Here is an 18528-nt window from a genome sequence, read left to right on the forward strand (position 1 = left end):
TCTCATCATCATAGTTACTTTCTTTCATATGATTTTATGAATAGTCTTCAAACTATAAAATATATATACATTTCTCTCATAAATTTCACTTGCGAATATAAATCAGTTTCTGCACTGCCTTATCCCATTCTCCATGTGAGACGGAGGTTGCCCCTCTTTGCTGTGGGCCTCTTCTGGACAGATGCCACTTTTCTTACTGTCAGTCCCTAAGCAACTGTAACACCACTGACTGCTACCCCTTCATTTCCTCAGGGTTTTGTTTTATTTTGGTATTTAACAGGCCAACAATTGGATCTTTCCCTTTTGGGGTCTATTTTAAGAAGGCTTTGTTTAATCAGATGCAATTAAGCATTTAGGATCCAAGATAAGTATTATCCCTTTAGAACTGTAAAGGCAACGCATATTATTTGGATTTGAGTAAAGAATGTCAGGATTAACATCAAAACATGAAATATAAGGGTTATGGAAACAGCTTTTATTTCTGACAGAAGGACATGGCAAAACAAACCCAGGGTGGCTGAAGAACCAGTTCATGAGGACAGAGAAGCTGTACAGTGGACAGGCTTGAGTATGGAAGCACAAGGTGTAGATAACCCTCAGCGCACAGCAGAGCTCTGGGAGGGACCATGCCACCCTTGTTCACCTTCCCTGCAGCTGGCAAAGGGGAAGACAACACAGCACGTGTGTGTTCTAACTTCTCGTAGAAGAGAGCAACACACTTCAGTGTACATGAAGCAGCTCTGGCTATTCTTGACTTACCCTTCTATCCCTTTACTTTTTCTCTCCAGGGGAATATGAAGGTACTGTGGACTTCACTGGGAGCATCTGTCCCTCAGTCTCGTGTGTATGGTGGGGCAGAGAAAGGGAGCTTATTGGGAGGAAGGTAACAGGTATAACCCAGCATTGAAAACCCTTGAGACAGAACTAGCCTGACACCTGATGGTTCAAGTTCAAGTCTGAGGACAATTGTGCTACTCATGCTGGTTTGTAGACAGATAATTCCACTCCCTATGGCAGTCATTTTAAAGAAATCGCTTTTATGTCGACACCCGTTTGGATGTAATCAGTTTATATTCCAGCAGAACTATCCAGGTCACGAATTCAGCCCTGGAAGCCACTGGCTGTACCGCCGAAGCGATTCCCTCCGCGCCGGGCCGCCCCGGTGCCGGCAGCCAGCAGAGGGCAAGCTGCCACCGCGCCACCCAGCCCGGGGACCCCGCTGCGGGCCACCGCCTCCCGCCCCACACCCCCCACTCTTCAAACTCTAGTAAGCAAATACAGCTTGGAACTGAGCTGGGGCTGCAGAATGGCAGTGACTCGCCAGTGTCACTGGCGTGGGGAGAGAAAGATGAACCTTTCTCAAGAATCAAGAGTCCCTGCAAATCAGGCTCCTGAAATGACCCCATTGAGTCTATTACCTTTCTGAAAAACATTCTTAGGAGATAAGGTTTGCAACCTTCTCATTTTGTATTTCACTAAACTAAGCCACGAAGACTTGCAGTGGAAGGGTAACAATGAGATCTGCTTGAAGCTATAGGTACTGAAGATCTGAGATCTCTATATGATGCACAAGCAGTTTTCGTGCCGAGCCACCAACCCTAATGTGGTGCTGCTGCTGAAGTGAGGCTTTGCCAGGAATCACAGCTACTTTGCCAAGAAAGCTTCAGCTTGTGCAGGAAGGTCACTCCTGTAACATTCTGCCTTTGTAGCAGTCTGTTGACCTGTAGGCTGAATCTGACCCATCACCTTGCTGACCATTTCCTAGCACAGCGGTAGGTGTGCATGCAGCTTTCAGCTTGCTGCTCTGTCCCCACAGTGAGAGGGGACTGCCATCTCTTGTCAACAGAGAACTGCCAGGAGAGTGCCCCACAACAGCATCCAACCTGCCACTTCCAAGGTGCTCAGAGGCTCCAACTGTTTCATACCATGTCCATCACTGACAGTTAGGGCTGACCTTAGCACCAACCACACAGGTATGCCTGCTTCCCCTCTGGCTTGCACATTTTTTCCCCAGAGCCCTAACAACTCCTCCAGTGAGTCTCAAACTCAGCTGAAGTGCAGAGGAGCAGCTGAATTCTTCCTTTGTGGCCTCCTTCTGCAAAATGCCTGGGACTTGTATGCTGAAAACCAGCCAGCACTTTTCAGCTTCACATCCCCCCCATGTCCCTTCACTCCCACCCATGAAGCAGACCAGAATTTTGCAATTAGCTAAAATGTCTCTACTCATGACAGATGTACAAAATTGCATTAGTGTTTTGACTAAGCTTGGTACAGCACCTAGTAAAATGAGTAGCTCAGGCTGGTTCAGAACAGCCCACATCCAACCAAGATGAATGTGTCATTGCCCTAAAAGTCCAAGGCAAATAAACAAGACTTGGGTCTCAATTCCTCTACAAGATTCTCTACATGGGGGGGGGGGGAGCATATAAATCACTTTGAAGATCTAGGGACTATGTTTGGGCGAAGAATGTAAAATAAGGCTTATGCTCAGAGCAGAATAATTTCCACAGTCTTTAAAGCTATGTGAGGTTGAACATTTGCCATATTGGAGTCCTCTCCTTCTTGTTTATTTGTCACAGTAAACCAATTGAACCAAAGAAATTATATCATTTTCTCTTTTGGACTAAATGAATGAATAATCCTCATTTGCATTTGGCAGGCTAGCAGACTATTCTCCAGTCTTGACAGATATTGCATATAATGGTCTCTTTTTTTGTTCAGCTCTACTGTCCAAATGTTGAAGGAGTCTTTCCACATTATACTCTGTTACTAAAAGACAGAAGCTAAATTGTAACAGAGGTTTTGCATCTATGCAGCATCCCTGTGCTCTGCTAAACAACAGCTTGTTCCCCAAGAGGCAGAACTGATGAAGCCTGGTTTCCTACAGATTTTTGTCCTCTAATATACCCTCTCCACTCACCGCATTAGCTCTGTTCCCACCAGCTCCTCACACATTGCCCTATCAATACATAAATGCTGACTGGCCGGGTGGGGCTTGCCAGTAAAAGCACACATTAGAAGAGTTCCCTCAGTAAAAGCACTAATTTGGACATTCCTCCTTTACTCAAGTGCCAGTGGTCTTGAAAATTTCAGGAAGCTTTGATACTTCTACCTCTTTTAAATTTGGTTAAAAACTGTCAGTATTTTCAAAAGGTACTTGCAGTGAGACAGACATAGATTTCTCAATTGCCTCATTCCCTTAGGAATTAAGCTAAAAACTTACTATAAAAGTGATTCTTCAAGTTCTTTAGGACTGTAAAGATGGTCCTTTGCCATTTCAGAAGTTAGTGTTCACTCTGATACTGGGTACAATTGCATCCCCTCATTGCCCGTTCTGGGATAGTTAGGACTCCCAGTAACACACTCCTTTCGCAGATAATGATGAGCTCAGTTTTTCCTTATTATAATTTGAAATACCTCACATACTTTCACATACATGCTATGCAGTCCAAAGTCTCATAAAATGTTTCTTCAGGAAAACCTGGTGAAAATAACAGTTGAATAGCTCCATGTATTTGACTTAAAAAGCAATATATCCTGCAGAATATGCATCTTAGTTATGATCCTGAATCTGCACTGAGTCCCCAGTGGAAACTAAGAGTGGATATGAAATTATTCATCAATTTCACCTAACCAAGATATTTCCATTCCTCAGTTTCTGCTTCCCTGAATGCAAACCATAGACCCATTTTATTTTTATTTTAAAGGGAAACTGAAGCTGATAATCTTGAGTCACTGGGATAACAGTCAGAAATTGTAGAATCCACATACAGTACAGTCATCATACTCAGCAGCCTGACTTGCAATGGACCCTGCAACCTAAATCCAAAGCTAGCGGACAAATTTGGATTTGAAAACATAGTGGAGCACAACTTCCCCAGGGACCTGTTCATTTTGTCACCTGAAAGACAACAGGAATTGAGTTCAGGCAACAAGAAATAAAAGACACTGGACTCCCAAGTTAGCACAGCACTGAGAGGATAAGGGATGTCTTTAAGCCATGCACTTTGCCCTCACTGAGGGACACTGAGATGGAAAAATGAACAAATTGGGCCTCCATACTATTGAACAACTGAGCCTTGCTACAAACTCCAGGGAGTGAGAAAACCACCACCAGAAGCAGGCACCTACCATGAAAGAAGTATCTTTACAAGCATGCCAGTGCTTTTTATATAGTGTCTAGCAAAACCACAATGGAGATGCCAACACTAATATAAAATGGAGATACTGAAATGCACTTTACCCCCACACTGAGCCAGAAGGAGCTAGGCCAGGTTCAACCTGGACGGTTACTGTTTGCATAACCTGCAACAAGAGAAAACATTTCACTAATGACTGAAGAAAGCCAGAGCAGCAGTATGTAAAGGAAGGAGCTCTGTGCTCCTCTTGGCCTCACTCCTTGTCCTCCTGACTGTGAGCCCAGGGTTTACAAGCCAGTTTGTATAGGAGGTGATGCCCTGCATCAGGCAGGCAAAGACGACACTGCACAGAAACAGTTATAAAAAAAAAAAAACCACAACCAAAAAAAAAGGCTACAGTGATGCAAACTCAAATGTCATGCTGTAAAAAAGGGCTCACTGTTGAATGCATCTGCCTTATATCTACTGCCTTGAATGGATGCCAAGGAAAAGCCTGGGTTTGAGTCAATCTAAACTGAAAATAGTTATAGGAAATAATATTCTGGGTTGCTTTCAATTTTGGGGATTCATTCACTCCTAAAATAAAGGATAGACATTATATGAGTGTTAGGTTATCTGCATTCAGTTCCTTGCTCTCTCTCAGACTTTCTGAATGATCTTAGGCAAATAATTCACTGTTTCCACCCCTCAGTCTCCTTTTGCTACATCACAAAAGATACTGGAAGACTGAATTCATGGAGAAGGCACTCGGACACCATGGTGATAAGTACTATTAAAAAAAAAGTTCTATACAAGAAAAGTATAGGCATATTTAAAGGAAAAGCTAATGCCATCCTGACTCTCTACAAACTATGTGTTCTCCTAAAAGGTCTCCTCCTCCAAGCTCTTTTGGGTTTTGCTCTTTACCATAAAAAACCTTTAGCAATTGCAAAGTGAAAAATTATTTATCATTCTGTTTTCCTTCTTTGCAACGGGCATAGTCATCTTCTAACTGCTTCTTTACACTAAAAGTTGACAGTTATCAGAAAGCTAATGGTGAATCTATTACATACCAATGCCGTGTTTAAATTAATTCGGCAAATGACACCAACTCATTCACTTGACTGCAGAGCAAGTACTTAAGTGTAATTGTTGCATGCAACAATTTCACCTGTCATGGGCTAACAAACTCACTCTTTCTACAGCAGCTTTTGAAGTACCAGAATGAAAGCAAGTTCTAACTGCAGACAAATTAATCCTGATTCTATCTTTGCTTTCAGAGCTTGCACTGACAGCGAACAGAGAATAACCAACATTACGCTTCATCAGTTCAGGAGGAAATACTTGGCACAACTCCAACATGGAAGGCAACAGAGATCTGTTACCTTCATAATCATAAATCAGGTAATAAACACACAAGACAGAATACTAAGTGGGCCTTTTTACTGGTATTTAAGCAAAGACAAAAAACCCAGAAGATAGGATTTGCTGATGCAGGGTAAGAGCTCACCTCTATCTAGTAGAAACATATTTCATTTGTAATGTGAAATGCTGACTTTTGCACAAACCATTCACATAGCCTGCTGCCTGGGGGCAAGGATTACTGAAAATACTCTCTGGCCAGTCATTTTAAAGATAAGTATGTGGCAGTGCCTGAACTGGCAGACCTGATACTAAAGTCAGCATGGCCTCCCATACAATTCTGGGTGCTGGAGTTTTATTACCTCCAGACGGTGTATATTAAGGTTTTTTTTATGGAGTTTTTAATAGAATGAGGTCCATATGGGTTCAATGACCATAGTTATCTCCAATATGAACAGACTGACTGGTTCAGACCCACACCAAAGTAGTCTGAAAAGTCTGTTAGCCACACGACATACAGTTGCTCTGAGAATCTGCACAGCCATTACTGCATATCTATGTTCCTTACGGGAGGGATTTGCAAAAATGCAAGAATAACTTTGTCACCAAAAGTCTTCTTGATCTTTCAGAATTTTATTCTACACTCATTAATTTCAAAAGAATATTTCATTTGCTACACTGGAAATATGAGAACTCATGCTTTGCACCTGCCACTTGTGGAGGTCAGTCCTACAGGTATTTTGACTGTATGACCACACTGCCATGAGATTTTACAAAAAGTCTTTCCTCAGTCTCTGTGTATCTTCTTCCAAGTTTGCTGCCAAGACAGAAACACATACCCTTTCTCCATGAAAAAAACATGCTTGAAACAAATGCAGGCTTCTCAGTCAACATAATACATATTCAGGACATCATTACCTATATGAGATGTTTCTGTTCTATTACTTTAAATGTCATTATGCAACTATAAGGCATAATCTACATAATGAAAATCCAGAAGGAAAATTGTGAATGTACTTTGTGGTTCAATTTCACTGGCCAAATGCATAAAACTACTTAAGAGGCATTTCACAATTCTTTGGAGATTTTTCACAAAGAGGTCACTGCTCTTTAACCCACTGGCTGTCACTGCACCCTGGAGATGACTCTGCTTCCATAACAACTTACTGCATCCCACAGCACAAGTGGTATGAACAACAAGAAAAGGAGATAGAGAGAACAGATGTTTATGCTCCATCAGATAGTCTTCCTGGCGATTGGTGTGAGCTGCTTGGTCCCAACATGCTAACTTACTTTATCTGCTGCAATAGGTAGGAACACATTCAATTCAGTATTTCCTTCTAGGACTGCAATGTTTACTACAGGGTAATGTCAATATAAATGGGACAGGAAGAGTTCTGCCTAACAGAGGCATGGGAACAGTATGCTCTCTGCTAACATTTCCTCTGTAATACACTGATGATATTCTCTGATCAAGACATAATATTAGTCCTTCACTGCATCCTTTAAATACATCTCAGGCACATTGAAGACAGCTGAAAGCCAAACTGGACATAAAGAATATCTGTTCTGTTTTAATACAACACCATATCTCAGGGATTCTCTCCATTGAGTAGTAACAAGTCTTTTTGCAGAAAATAGCTAAAAACACTAATTAACACCAGCAGGATGACAACTGACACTGGAAGTAAGTACTCCCCGACAAACAGGACAGCAGGTGGAGTCACTCTTCTCCCATGCCAGGGACAGCTCCCTCTCTATCAGCCGAGGAACTGTCTGTTGCCCACTTTTACATTAATGCCTGATTTACGCTTCACCAAACTTTCTCTGGCAGTCTGACAGATCCATTGTGTCACATGCCTTGATCAGAAAGACAGGGATCTGACAGGAAACCCCCCTGGCTAAACAAACCCCAGTCTGCCAGCTTGCCATTTTTCACATCCCTGTCATCACCTCTCTGGCATGTACTAATGACCGGACAAGACTGAATTGCTGGCAATGGTCACAGAGCTGGCTTCTGAACCAGCCCTTGGAGACATGGGCTAAAATCATCAGCACCTGACAAAACCACAGACTAGTCTGTAAGATGAACCAAGATGCGCCAATGCAAGGTGCTAACCAGGTATGGTCTATGTTTTGTTCCATCAACAGTGAATAATGCCATCCACTGCAGGAGTTCCACAGTATTTATGTGTTCTCTGGCTTTCCATTCCCTAGTAATATAGCACTTTGTGTAAAATCAGAGACAGACAGCAGGGTCTGCTCTCCATGCAACCACAGCTCCTCCTTCAAGTGCTAAGGGCAGGAGAGGAAAAGATGCTCACCTTCACTGAGGTAATAACTTCTGCTGTGCTTTGACTTGCATAGTTGACTCTGCTCCCAGACAGAAGCATCTAGCTTGAATTAGTGATGATTTAAATCCAAGCCAAGAGACAAGCAGGATAAAGCTTGAAAGCTGTTGACTTTCAACCCTCTTACTACAATTACTAGCCATCAACTGCAAGTTCAGCTCTTCTAATGGAGTCACTCTGTAAGGTAGATTGTCACAGCCCAGTGCAGCTCCTGCTCTTTGGACAGGGCACTAACTTGAACTGAGTAGTGTAACGGAGGTAAGCATTGTGTTCTCTGCAAACGGCTTTTCTTTTACCCATCTGTCTCTTAGCTCCAGCTGCCTGCTCCCCTCCTTTGAAGCCTCGGACCTTGCCTTTTTGATCTGTAATCTCTGCTATGATTTTTAATGATATACTTACAATCAAAGCAACCAATCAAGCTAGCCAAAACAATTTCTTTAGTCTTTTCTATCTGTCTATGTATCTGGCATCTATTCTAATAAAGTCAAGTGTTTAGACTTCTGTATTTATCTCACACTTCTCTACTGCTGTGTTGACTGAATACATCCTTAAGTGGACAAATGACATTTAAAAGAAGAGACTTTGTTATGATTTTTGCCAAACCTCACAGACCTCCCCTTTTGTGTTAGGGAAGAGGAACAGACTGTGTAATGTATGTGGGTGTACTCTGAGCAGAGCATGCCAGAAGCCAAGGGCTTGCAGGATGTTTTCAGTCCTTCATGAGCCTCCCTGTTTATTTGCTTGTGAATAGCATGGAATATGAAACCATGGCTCTCCACTTTTGTGCAAAAGTTCAGACAGGTCAGCTACAGCTGTGTAAAAGATGTGGGTTTTTTCTTCAGCCACAGGACACCACAGCTCAGTGTAACTAATGCAACCTGCATAAGGCAAATACAACAAACACTTCAAGTGCGCAGCTCGCAATCACTAGAAATATCCCAGAAATCAAAATTGCAAACCTGGTATAAACAAAAATCTGGCAGAGGGGAAATTACCTTCTTTTCAAAGACTGTTTTGACATCTGACAACGAACTATTCAGATCCTGAAAGGGAAACTCATTTCCATCCCAGTACTCTGTCCTCTTGAGAGCCTGGGATGGGGGGTTGGATGGGTTGAAAAAGGAAGAGACTGAAAAATGACACAAACAGGGGGAGTAACCTTCCAGGGATAATCAATGGTTTCATAATGAACAACTGACTCTACTGAATATTGATTAGCTAGCACTGGCAAGGCTCAGCTCGGAGGAGGTCAGCACTCCTGCCAGCTGCCTTGTGTGAACACAAAGGAGGCCTCAGCAAAAGGCAAATTGTAAATGGCAGGTTTTATATGAGAGGCACCATTCAGGCCCTTGGTAGAGGAAAAAACCCCTAGAAGTATGGCCACAGCACTAGCAAGCACAAAGCATCAGCAGTCCTGCTAACTTTTGTTATTACACTGTGCTATGAAGTGCAATCCCAGGTTTGCCCCAATAAACTTGTTTTAAAGATTATCATTTGCAAATATGCATGATACTAGGAGTTGCCACAGGTTCCTCTTCCCTAAAGATTTCGCAGACATGTGAAGTGTGGTGCTTTCACAGACATCTGCCCTCAGAAGCTTTGTCCAATGTTACTCACTACACGCAGAACGTTTCAAGGTGATACCATATGCTGATACCTAGGCCAGCTCTAAGCGTATGTCATGCACTTGCAGCACAGCTGTGTATTAGTACTCTATCCCTCTCACAGTACATTCTGTTCCTACTTTCCCATTCAATAAATATGATTTTAGGTTTTTAGTATACTTTTTTCTATAAATACTTAGAGATTAGTTTTACAATTACAGCCATTGGTAGATACACACAGAACTTACACTGCTGCGGAAATTAGGTATTAAAAGGTTATCCTACCTTTTTAGAAGCAGAGAGTCTTTTCTCATAGGCTTTCTGTGGAAAAAGAAATTGTGACAGTCAGGGAAAAGAGATCTGGAAACGGTTCTTTTTTAAAAAAAAGAGAAAAGTTCCAGTTCCTGCCTGGTGTAACTCATCTGACTTCAGTGGGGCTGTCCCAGGGTAGATTTGTCCCTCTTTCTTTGCCAAAAAGAGAACAACAGGAGCCAGCCAAAGGCATCTGCTTTTGCATTTCCTCAGTGAATCTGTTCATTATACTCTCATGATAGAGAAGCTGTAAACAAAGGCACTTCATGATGTTGCATTGTGCTATCCATAATTACATTGTATGTGCTTCATCAGTATACATGCTCCAGGGCACACTGCAAAAGCTTTTTATGTATTCAGGACTTTCTGAAAGGGTGGGTTAAATGAAGAGAGGGGAAAGCTAACAGTTAAAACAGAAAAGAAAAACCTAACAGTTACTTAGACAGGAGTTCTGCATGAGAGGGAGGAGAGGAGGCTTTATATACACACACTGCAGAAAAAAGACACTAGTAATACTCCTGCCTAGCAGTATCCCAGTTAGTTTGTATGCTTTAATACTTTCACTTACTCTTTCACTTTAAGATTACAAGCCCTCTAATACAGTAATCAGGTTTATCCACTAGTCTCACATGAAAATCTCAGCCTGGATGGGGAGTCAGAAGATTTTTTGTAAAACAAAAAGTTCAGTTTGGAAGCGCTCTGAGGCTAAGTTTATACAAATGGCCAAACTGTGCTCTGACTTCAGAGTGGTATGTCAGGTGTAACTCCATTTATGCTTGGGAGCATTAGAAAATTCTAGTGTCAAATCATAAGCAAGTCCTAAATTCTTTAATGCTTAGCAGATTAGCTTAAAGTGATTGACAATATATGGTGCAAGTAATTTTGTCTCTGAGAAGCAATTCTGTTTATCTTGCAAGCATTTACTGCTCCCACTAACATAGTCTTGGATGTAATAAAGTCCAGCAGGAATATATAACACTTCTGCTGAGAGCTTTGCTTTCAGAGAACCAGAATCTGCCACCAGAAGATGTATGATTCACATTCTCTCTAGAAGTATTTGTGTTTTAAAAGAACTTGGGGGGCAAAAAAATCCTTAGATAACCAAAAGCCAAATGGGCAGGGGAAGCAGGCATTCAAGGGCTGGAAGCTTGAGACTGGTCTGGGAATAGAAGCACGGACAGAGGTAGCAAGCAAGGGTGAACACAGGGGTTGGTGGAGAAACAAGGGTTTTGTGGCAAATTCTACCTTGTGTTACCTGTGTGCACATATAGCGTATTCTGCTGCAAAATCACAGACTTAGGTTTGGTTGGGTTTTAATAGAAGTAATTCTTTGGAAGGAAAAAGGGAGAATAGAATGTGACCTATATCAAAATATAGTGAAAATGTCACTCAACGATGTCAAATTGTTTTAAATGCTAGATTTCATGGTGGACTATGGAACAAAAGTTTCAAAGTGCATATATCAAGGCAGCATTTGAGTAGTTTAACAGAAAACTGAAAGATTTCTAAACTGTGCAATCCCACTTTTTTAAAAAATTAACTCCATATCCCAAGTTTTTTCCTATTGTTGATGACTTCTCTGCTAGAGACCATAAAATGAAAGGCTCAGGCAGTTCTTTTCTGAACACTTGTTACATAAAGGTAAAAACTGTCAGTCTTGTGTTACTGCAAGAGTATTTACAGATGAGAAGTTACAGCTAAACAGTAGCTCCTTCTGCTAGAAAGGACTGGACGTAGATTTTGCCTTAATCACTGCTCAAGTGACAATGGACACAAGGTATTGAGGAGCAGCCAGTGATGACTATGTCAAAGTAATCTACCCATTTCTCACTAAAAAAACAGAGCCAAAAAGTCTGCCTCACCTGAGCCCCAGGGTTTAGCATCTTACAAAGCACTTCCCAGTATCTGTTAACAGGAACTGGCTCTGAAGGAAGCGATTACATGGCAACCCTTTAAAACCCTGCCATAAGAGCTGTAGACCTACTTCTGATGTTATTATTTAAAAGGTGCTTGCATTTATTTCCCAGTCATCTTATTCATGAGTTTTCCTTTCACAGACAGGAAAGAAAGCCAGAAAAGGGCATGAACAGACATTACCATGTCAGAAAACTCCCAGCCAAGCATAATCGTTTCATGCAAATTCAGAAAGGCTGGAGACTTGCTCCGCTGAAGTTTCAAAGTTGTGCAATTCAGTGTAACAAAGAGGAAAGGATACCCAATGTAGTAAAATAATAATATACTACCACTTTGCAGCAAAATATAGTCAGTCCATAACAGCTTTTTTAAAGGCCCTCCCAGCATTTATAACAATAAATTATTCTATCAATAATTATTAATAACATCTTACCTAGTTATTCAACTCCACAGATGTCAAAATCTTTAGCAAAGAAAGGACCATCCTTTGCTTATTTTGTGTTATCTAAGGCTTGACCCTGCAATCAGGGCAGGTGGCCATATTGTGACTACTGGCACAAAGAAATCCATACAGCTGCAGGAACCAACATTTGGCTTCTGCAAGAAATCTTCCCCACTCCTTGCACTACACAGAACAGAACTGAGAAACCTTTCAGACTTATGTGAAGGAATCTACTTCTACAGGTCAAAAGGTATTTAAGGGTTAATCTTTTAAAAATTCCTTTGGACTAATTAAACAAGAAGTAATGCTTAGGAAGAGTGCCAATGTGTACCCTTTGGAATTATTGCAGCTTTCTCCAGAGCCTTAGTGTAGCCCCAGAAGTGAGTTCTGAACAAAACTACCTGAGGAAAACTGCATGAGACCCACATGTTGCCTCATCAACTTTGAGGTTTAGATGTATGGATTTGTCTATAATGACCATCTGGCTGAACCAGAACCTAAGTAAGCCATCCATGACAAGTATACAATGCTCACCATTTCTGTCCACTACCAGGATGCCATGACTAGATGTACTCTGCAAGTGCTACATCAGTTAAAAGTACAGCAGGCTCCATTCACAGCACTTCAAGCAAAAGCTTCACGCTGGGCAAATCTAGGCCTGGGCCGCAATGAAGGCTGAAATACAAAGTTGCATGCAGCCAAAAGTGCTGTGCTTCAGGTGGCTTGGGATCAAACCCATCCTGATTTACATCCAAACCATATACCATTTCAGGCTTGCTTGAAACTTCGCCAAACTGTTGCTGAAGGGTTCACAAACTTCAGTGAACTTGTCCTGAACTTTGCATTGGAAATGAAAAAGTAAAATAAAACTTTCAAGTTGAAGGTTCTGCCTTAAAACATTTTGCCCTTCTCCAATACTGCCGTCTTACAAAACAATAATCGGTCTTCTATTCTACACAGTGATCCCAAACCCCATTCCTCATACACACTTTCCCAGATTTCCTTTTCTATATATCTAAGGACTTCTCCCACCTCATCAGCTTCACGGAAACCATGATCTTTAAGATGAGGAAGAAGATCCCCAGGTACAGAAACACTGTAGGTTATGCATAATTCTTTCACTCACAAGAGTAAAATCCCTCCAGCCCAAAAAGCTTACCTTAAGTAATAATAACACCACATTCTTAAAGATTTTTCAAGGCCAAATGAAAAGTTGTTTTATATTTTTAAGGCAAGTCATCGTCCTGACAGTGGAAGTAATTCCAGGTTTAAACTCACAGATTCCATAACATGATTTATTAGTCTGCTATATACAAAGCCCTTTGTTATTTACCATAAGTTATGGCAGCTTTGAATCTTTCCAACAGCAAGTGCCCCACTGCTTCTCAGGATGAGTGCACATTCTTGTCAGTGGGGTACTTCCCCTCAGTTTTAGCATTTATTTTTAACACACTCAAACCCTCCATCTTAAAACCAACACTTGCAGGCCTGGGGAGCTTTAAGGTAAACTGCAAAGCACTTTTGTAAAGATGACAAGAAGGGAGAGTGAACCATCTGTTACTATACATAATTTCTGAAGTTCTGTTTCAATAAATAGGGTTTAATTTAAAGCAAAATCAGTTTATCCTTGAACAATGACACTTCCTGAAACTTGTTCTAGAACATCCTTCAACACTATCCACTCTTCTCCATACTAATTTTTAACTTGTTCTAATTGGAAGCCTCTTTCTTTATGTAACTTCCTATTTTTTTAACATAGAATTACCATTTTTGGTATATATATTACAACACAGGTCCTGACCTCATCTAGGTAGGTTTGGTTTCCTCAGGAAGACTTTCTGACAGCTAATGAGAATGTGGTACAGTCCCATGCTCTTGTGGCAATAACAGTTTAAGGAAATTCCAGCTGACCAACATTCATGCCTGTTTCTGTGCAAGCATGTGACTGTGCTCTGAAATATGGCACTTCCATGGAAGTGAAAATTAACTGGGGCAAGTGGAAGAGATTAGGTTTTCAGACATGTCCACTCCTTGACTTGTTTCATTGTGCTTCCCACTAAAAGTTGTGTTGCTAGAAGTGCGTGCCTGGGGGGAAGAAATGGATTAATAAACAAGCAGTTAGGGGTTGGAACTGCTCAAAGCATGAGTACCACCAAAAAAAAAAACCACTTAAAAGCCAAAAACAGTTGCAAAAGCTTCTCCACAATGTCCTACCATTTTTTTTTTATCACACATCTCTAAAAATCAATCTGAAAACTCAAATGTTTCATTCATTTTAGATGCTTTTAACTTACAAATTGCAGATGTCACATTTCAGTTCTTTCCTGCTAACAAGCAGGCCTTCTCCTCTTGCACATATTTGTCTGTAATGTAGTGATAGCTACAGGTCACTTCCCAAATTGGAGACTTGCTATACGAGGCATATAGGCTCATTCTTCCAAATATCTGTGTACTTCCTGGTGGAAATAAGCAAGTATTCCCATAAGATGAAGAACTGATGCAGAGATGAGGCAGTTTATCCAAGGCCATATTGGGAGGTTCAAGCAGAAACAGGAGTGAACACAGATATTCAGTGTCTTCACACAGGGTTGCACACATTTCTCAGTCTGGAAAGGATGAGATCTACTATGTTAGAAGCGTGAAGCTGGTTTAGCAGACACAGTAAGATAGTGTTGTTGGGACATACATTGACCCGCAGCACAGATTTCTGGAAGTCAGGGTTTGTACAAACATTGTTTCCAGCCAGGCTGCTGTTCCCCTGGGGATCCTTGTTATTGGCCCCCAACACAAAACCCCATCACTCTTGCACAAGTTTTCTGAACAAAAGACAGTGAAGTCAGAGGTGTCATTCTCTTAGGGCTAACAGATATTTGGAAGTAAACAGGATGAAAAAGAGCACATGTCCATGAAAACAAAGATGTATGCAGAGTCCTAGTTTCAGTAAGACTGGAAATACCATGAGATCACACAGATCACTTTTTTTTTTAATTATTGCTACCATGTGTTGCCATCCTCACCGCTCTAACAAAAAGCTACTCAAGCTCTTAGCTTTCTAAATTGCAATGATATGCTGCAAGAAACAGTGGCAATTCAAGAGGCAGCTGTCCTCTCCACAGCAGAGCAGCAAACCTAGGTTTTCTCAACAATGTGAAACATTCCACCATTTATGACCATTGAAGTTCCCAGGATGTCTTGTGTGCAGATTTGTTCTGGGAGTCTTTGCTTGCCTCCACCAGCATAAATGCAATTTTTTTTTTTTTTTTTTTTTTTTTGAGGCTTTCGTCTGCTTCCAATGCATTTTGCTGATGCCTGTCCCCCCACACTCTCTTTGCTGGGCATCCTGGCTAGTTATTTATATGGGATGTGAAATAAAAGCCTGCACTTCCCAGATGAGCACTGCTATACTCATGCTGTTTAGAATTTTTATTTGGCATAAGCAAAGAACAAAGTCAGTCCCACAAGCCATTATAATCAGCATCTTTAACAAGTTGATCCAAGCTCTAAAACACTTGCAAGATGATGGACAATTCCAAGGATGAAAGATTTATTGTTTGAGAACTTTCCATTGCAAACTGATATTTCGGTTTTCCTGTGCAGTTATAGCATCTGAAAAGCTTTTTTAAATCAGACATTTATGCAGTCACTTGCCTCCAGGAGCTGGGACTTTAAGGGAAAAAATTCCAATTTGAGAACTTTAATTGCCAACACTGTAAAAGCTATTTTCTCCTGAGCACTGACAATAATATTTCTTCCACATTCTAGTTTACCACCCACGTGCTTCTCACCACACCTTAAGGGCCTGGTCTCTTTTTCAACAGGGAGAGACTGGCTACCAAACTGTACTAGGATTGTCCATTTTGCCAATAGGATTATAGCAAATATCATCAAAAAACCCCACTTATTCATTTGGAGACAGCATTAATCCCTTCTGCTTGCCCCACCCCGTAATTTGTCTGAGCACAAAAGCTATCTGTCTGTTTTGGCAGCAGAGAAATATTTTTAAAATGTTTCCAAATACTAGGAGGTTTTCCCCCCTTTCTTTTCAGTTTAGTTCTGCAGGAACACAGAGACAAAAAGCATAACAAAGACTATTACATTCCGTCTCATTTAATTAATATAGGGCATTTATATTGCTTTCTGGGGTATAACATCAAATATAATTATCAGCAAATGGTGAAAATAAAGAAGGAGCTATAAATAAAGCTGTACCATTTATGCTGTTAGTTTTGTGCATCACACAACGTCACCATAGTGCACCACTAATCATTATGTAAGATTTTAGTAACTAACATTGTAACACAATTTACTAGCCCAGTTTTCCAGATGATGTCCAAGGGATAGATTAATATCACCTGTACAATGTAAGTGGATGTAATGCTGACCTCTGACTTAGTGGGTCTCACATATTAACAGAGAGTCAACTGGAATGGCTGAAGACAACAGCAATGCAGACTTCAGTTTACATTAACACATCTGGACATTAAGAACAATGTTCAGGGTGGCAGATTCATATCCTGTTGTGCTGCCCCTGCAGCATAAGCAGTATCTGCTGGCAGAGTGTGGATAGGAAAATTTGGAGTGGTAAACACGGACAGACATTTCTTGAAAATCTGCCTGTGAACTTGTGTCTGTGCTCAGTGCTTGCATCTGAACTATGGTAAATAATTCTGCCTTGATTCCTTTATTACCTGGAAGTTCTCTAAACCCCAACACTACAGTCTCATCTATTGGATAAGGACACAAAAGGTGAGCTACCAAGGTTTATCCTACCATTTTCTTTTGCTAGAATCAAAATGACAGTCCACTTATAATGACCCTAATCAAAATTAGGCTATTTTCTCTAATCTACAGATTAATCCACTTATTACATCCAAAAGCAAAGCTGAGAGTTAAAGAACAAAACCGGCTTTTGACTAAGGAAAAAATGCAATATATATGTTAAAACTCAATGTAAAGTGATAGCTTGCTTTTTTTAATTATTCATATTATTCTACATTTTTTTTTACAGGAATTGGGGCAGTATAATTGAAGGTTGATAGCCCTACAAAAAATGGCTTTTTCACACCAAGACACACTCTTCCTCAGTGCAAATGCAAGCTTCCAAATAAGTTAGTCAAGTGTGTGGAAAAAATGCATTTGTTGATATTTGGAAGCTCAAATTTTGTTTCACTTCTTGTTCCTGAATGGCAGAGTGATCTACCTAACTTTTAAAATAGCCCTGCCCAAGCACTTTTGTGGTTATTTAGATATTGTGCTATCTGGCAACATCTTATTCAAGGCTTGCTTTAATGATGCAGCTGTAACACCACAAATTCCTCAATACTTGCCAATTTTCATCCAGTTTTGTAAATAATCACACTTGGAGTGCCATACTCGAAGCATCAGGTGAGAGATTTTGTTTCTGTCCAGCACCAACTCTGCTCTTTTCCTCCAACAGAAAACACCAGGACAAAAAAAAATACAGCACCTTCTCTAGATGTCTATAATAATAAGAAACTTTCTAGGAAAAGCATCAAGTATTCCAGCATGCCCAAGAAGTAGTAATTTATTCTCAGTCATCTATTTACAGGTTCTTAATCCACCCCATATACTCTACTAGTCATGCAGGATTTCAGTCAATTTTTTTTAACCTAATCGTAAAGTCACGATTTAGCAAGAAAGTTCTGCCCTGATTCATGAGCTCCAGTGGTGCCGAACTCTGCAGGCTCATTGCAAGAACTGCCCTCAAATTAACAACATAAAGAATACATCTTTGATTGATAGTGTTTTCTGGGAACTTTGATAGCTGAGAAAGACAGTTTCACAGAAAAGTAGCTACTGAATACAAACATATGTTCTCCCACACAAAAGAAGGTGTGGTAATTTTAAGAGAATGAGGTTGTAAAAAAAAAGGGATGTGCCTGGCTTTTCCAGCAATCATTCCCCATGTTTCAGAACTGTTCTGTACATCAGTCTTTCACAGCCTGCACTCTCTGAACACACTGGTTGTAGCTCAGAGCTAGATCCAGGAGATGGCTTGATAAATACCAAAGATACTAGGAAAATTTCAATTCTTGGCCTTTTGGAGTGGGGAAAGGCAGAAGCCTAACTCCCCAGCACAGGCCAAATGATTTACACTGCCCATAAAGAACTGCATCTCTGCCCAGAATGCGAAACCAATCTGAACCAAGCTTACTGTCAGGTTTGATACATTCCAGTTTTCCCCTCCACTCTTTTCTATTTCCATTGCTCTGTCTCTCTACAACACTTGGGCCTACCCAGCACTGTAAGTACTACTCCAGTATAAAACAGGTTGCTTTAATATTTCTGGCCCAAATAAATCCAGAAAAATTGGGCATAAATTAAAGGAAAACTGATTCAGAAATATTTTCCCTGAACAAAATAAGCCCTATATAACAGCTTATGACGTTTTAGAAATTAACAGT

The 18528-nt window shown here is 40.7% G+C and overlaps 1 protein-coding gene across 2 annotated transcripts in view; it reads right to left on the reverse strand.

Annotated features, from left to right (window-relative positions):
* Positions 1-18528, reverse strand: part of ARHGEF4 (Rho guanine nucleotide exchange factor 4) — a 229055-nt gene that overhangs the window by 204329 nt on the left and 6198 nt on the right. For both annotated transcript variants that reach the window (XM_037406133.1, XM_037406135.1), the window contains exon 2: positions 9721-9756. In XM_037406133.1, the coding sequence (XP_037262030.1) occupies positions 9721-9756 (36 nt within the window). The remainder of the gene's footprint in view (positions 1-9720; positions 9757-18528) is intronic.

This window comes from Falco rusticolus, chromosome 13, assembly GCF_015220075.1.
Source record: "Falco rusticolus isolate bFalRus1 chromosome 13, bFalRus1.pri, whole genome shotgun sequence".
In the NCBI taxonomy this organism is placed as follows: Eukaryota; Metazoa; Chordata; class Aves; order Falconiformes; family Falconidae; genus Falco; species Falco rusticolus.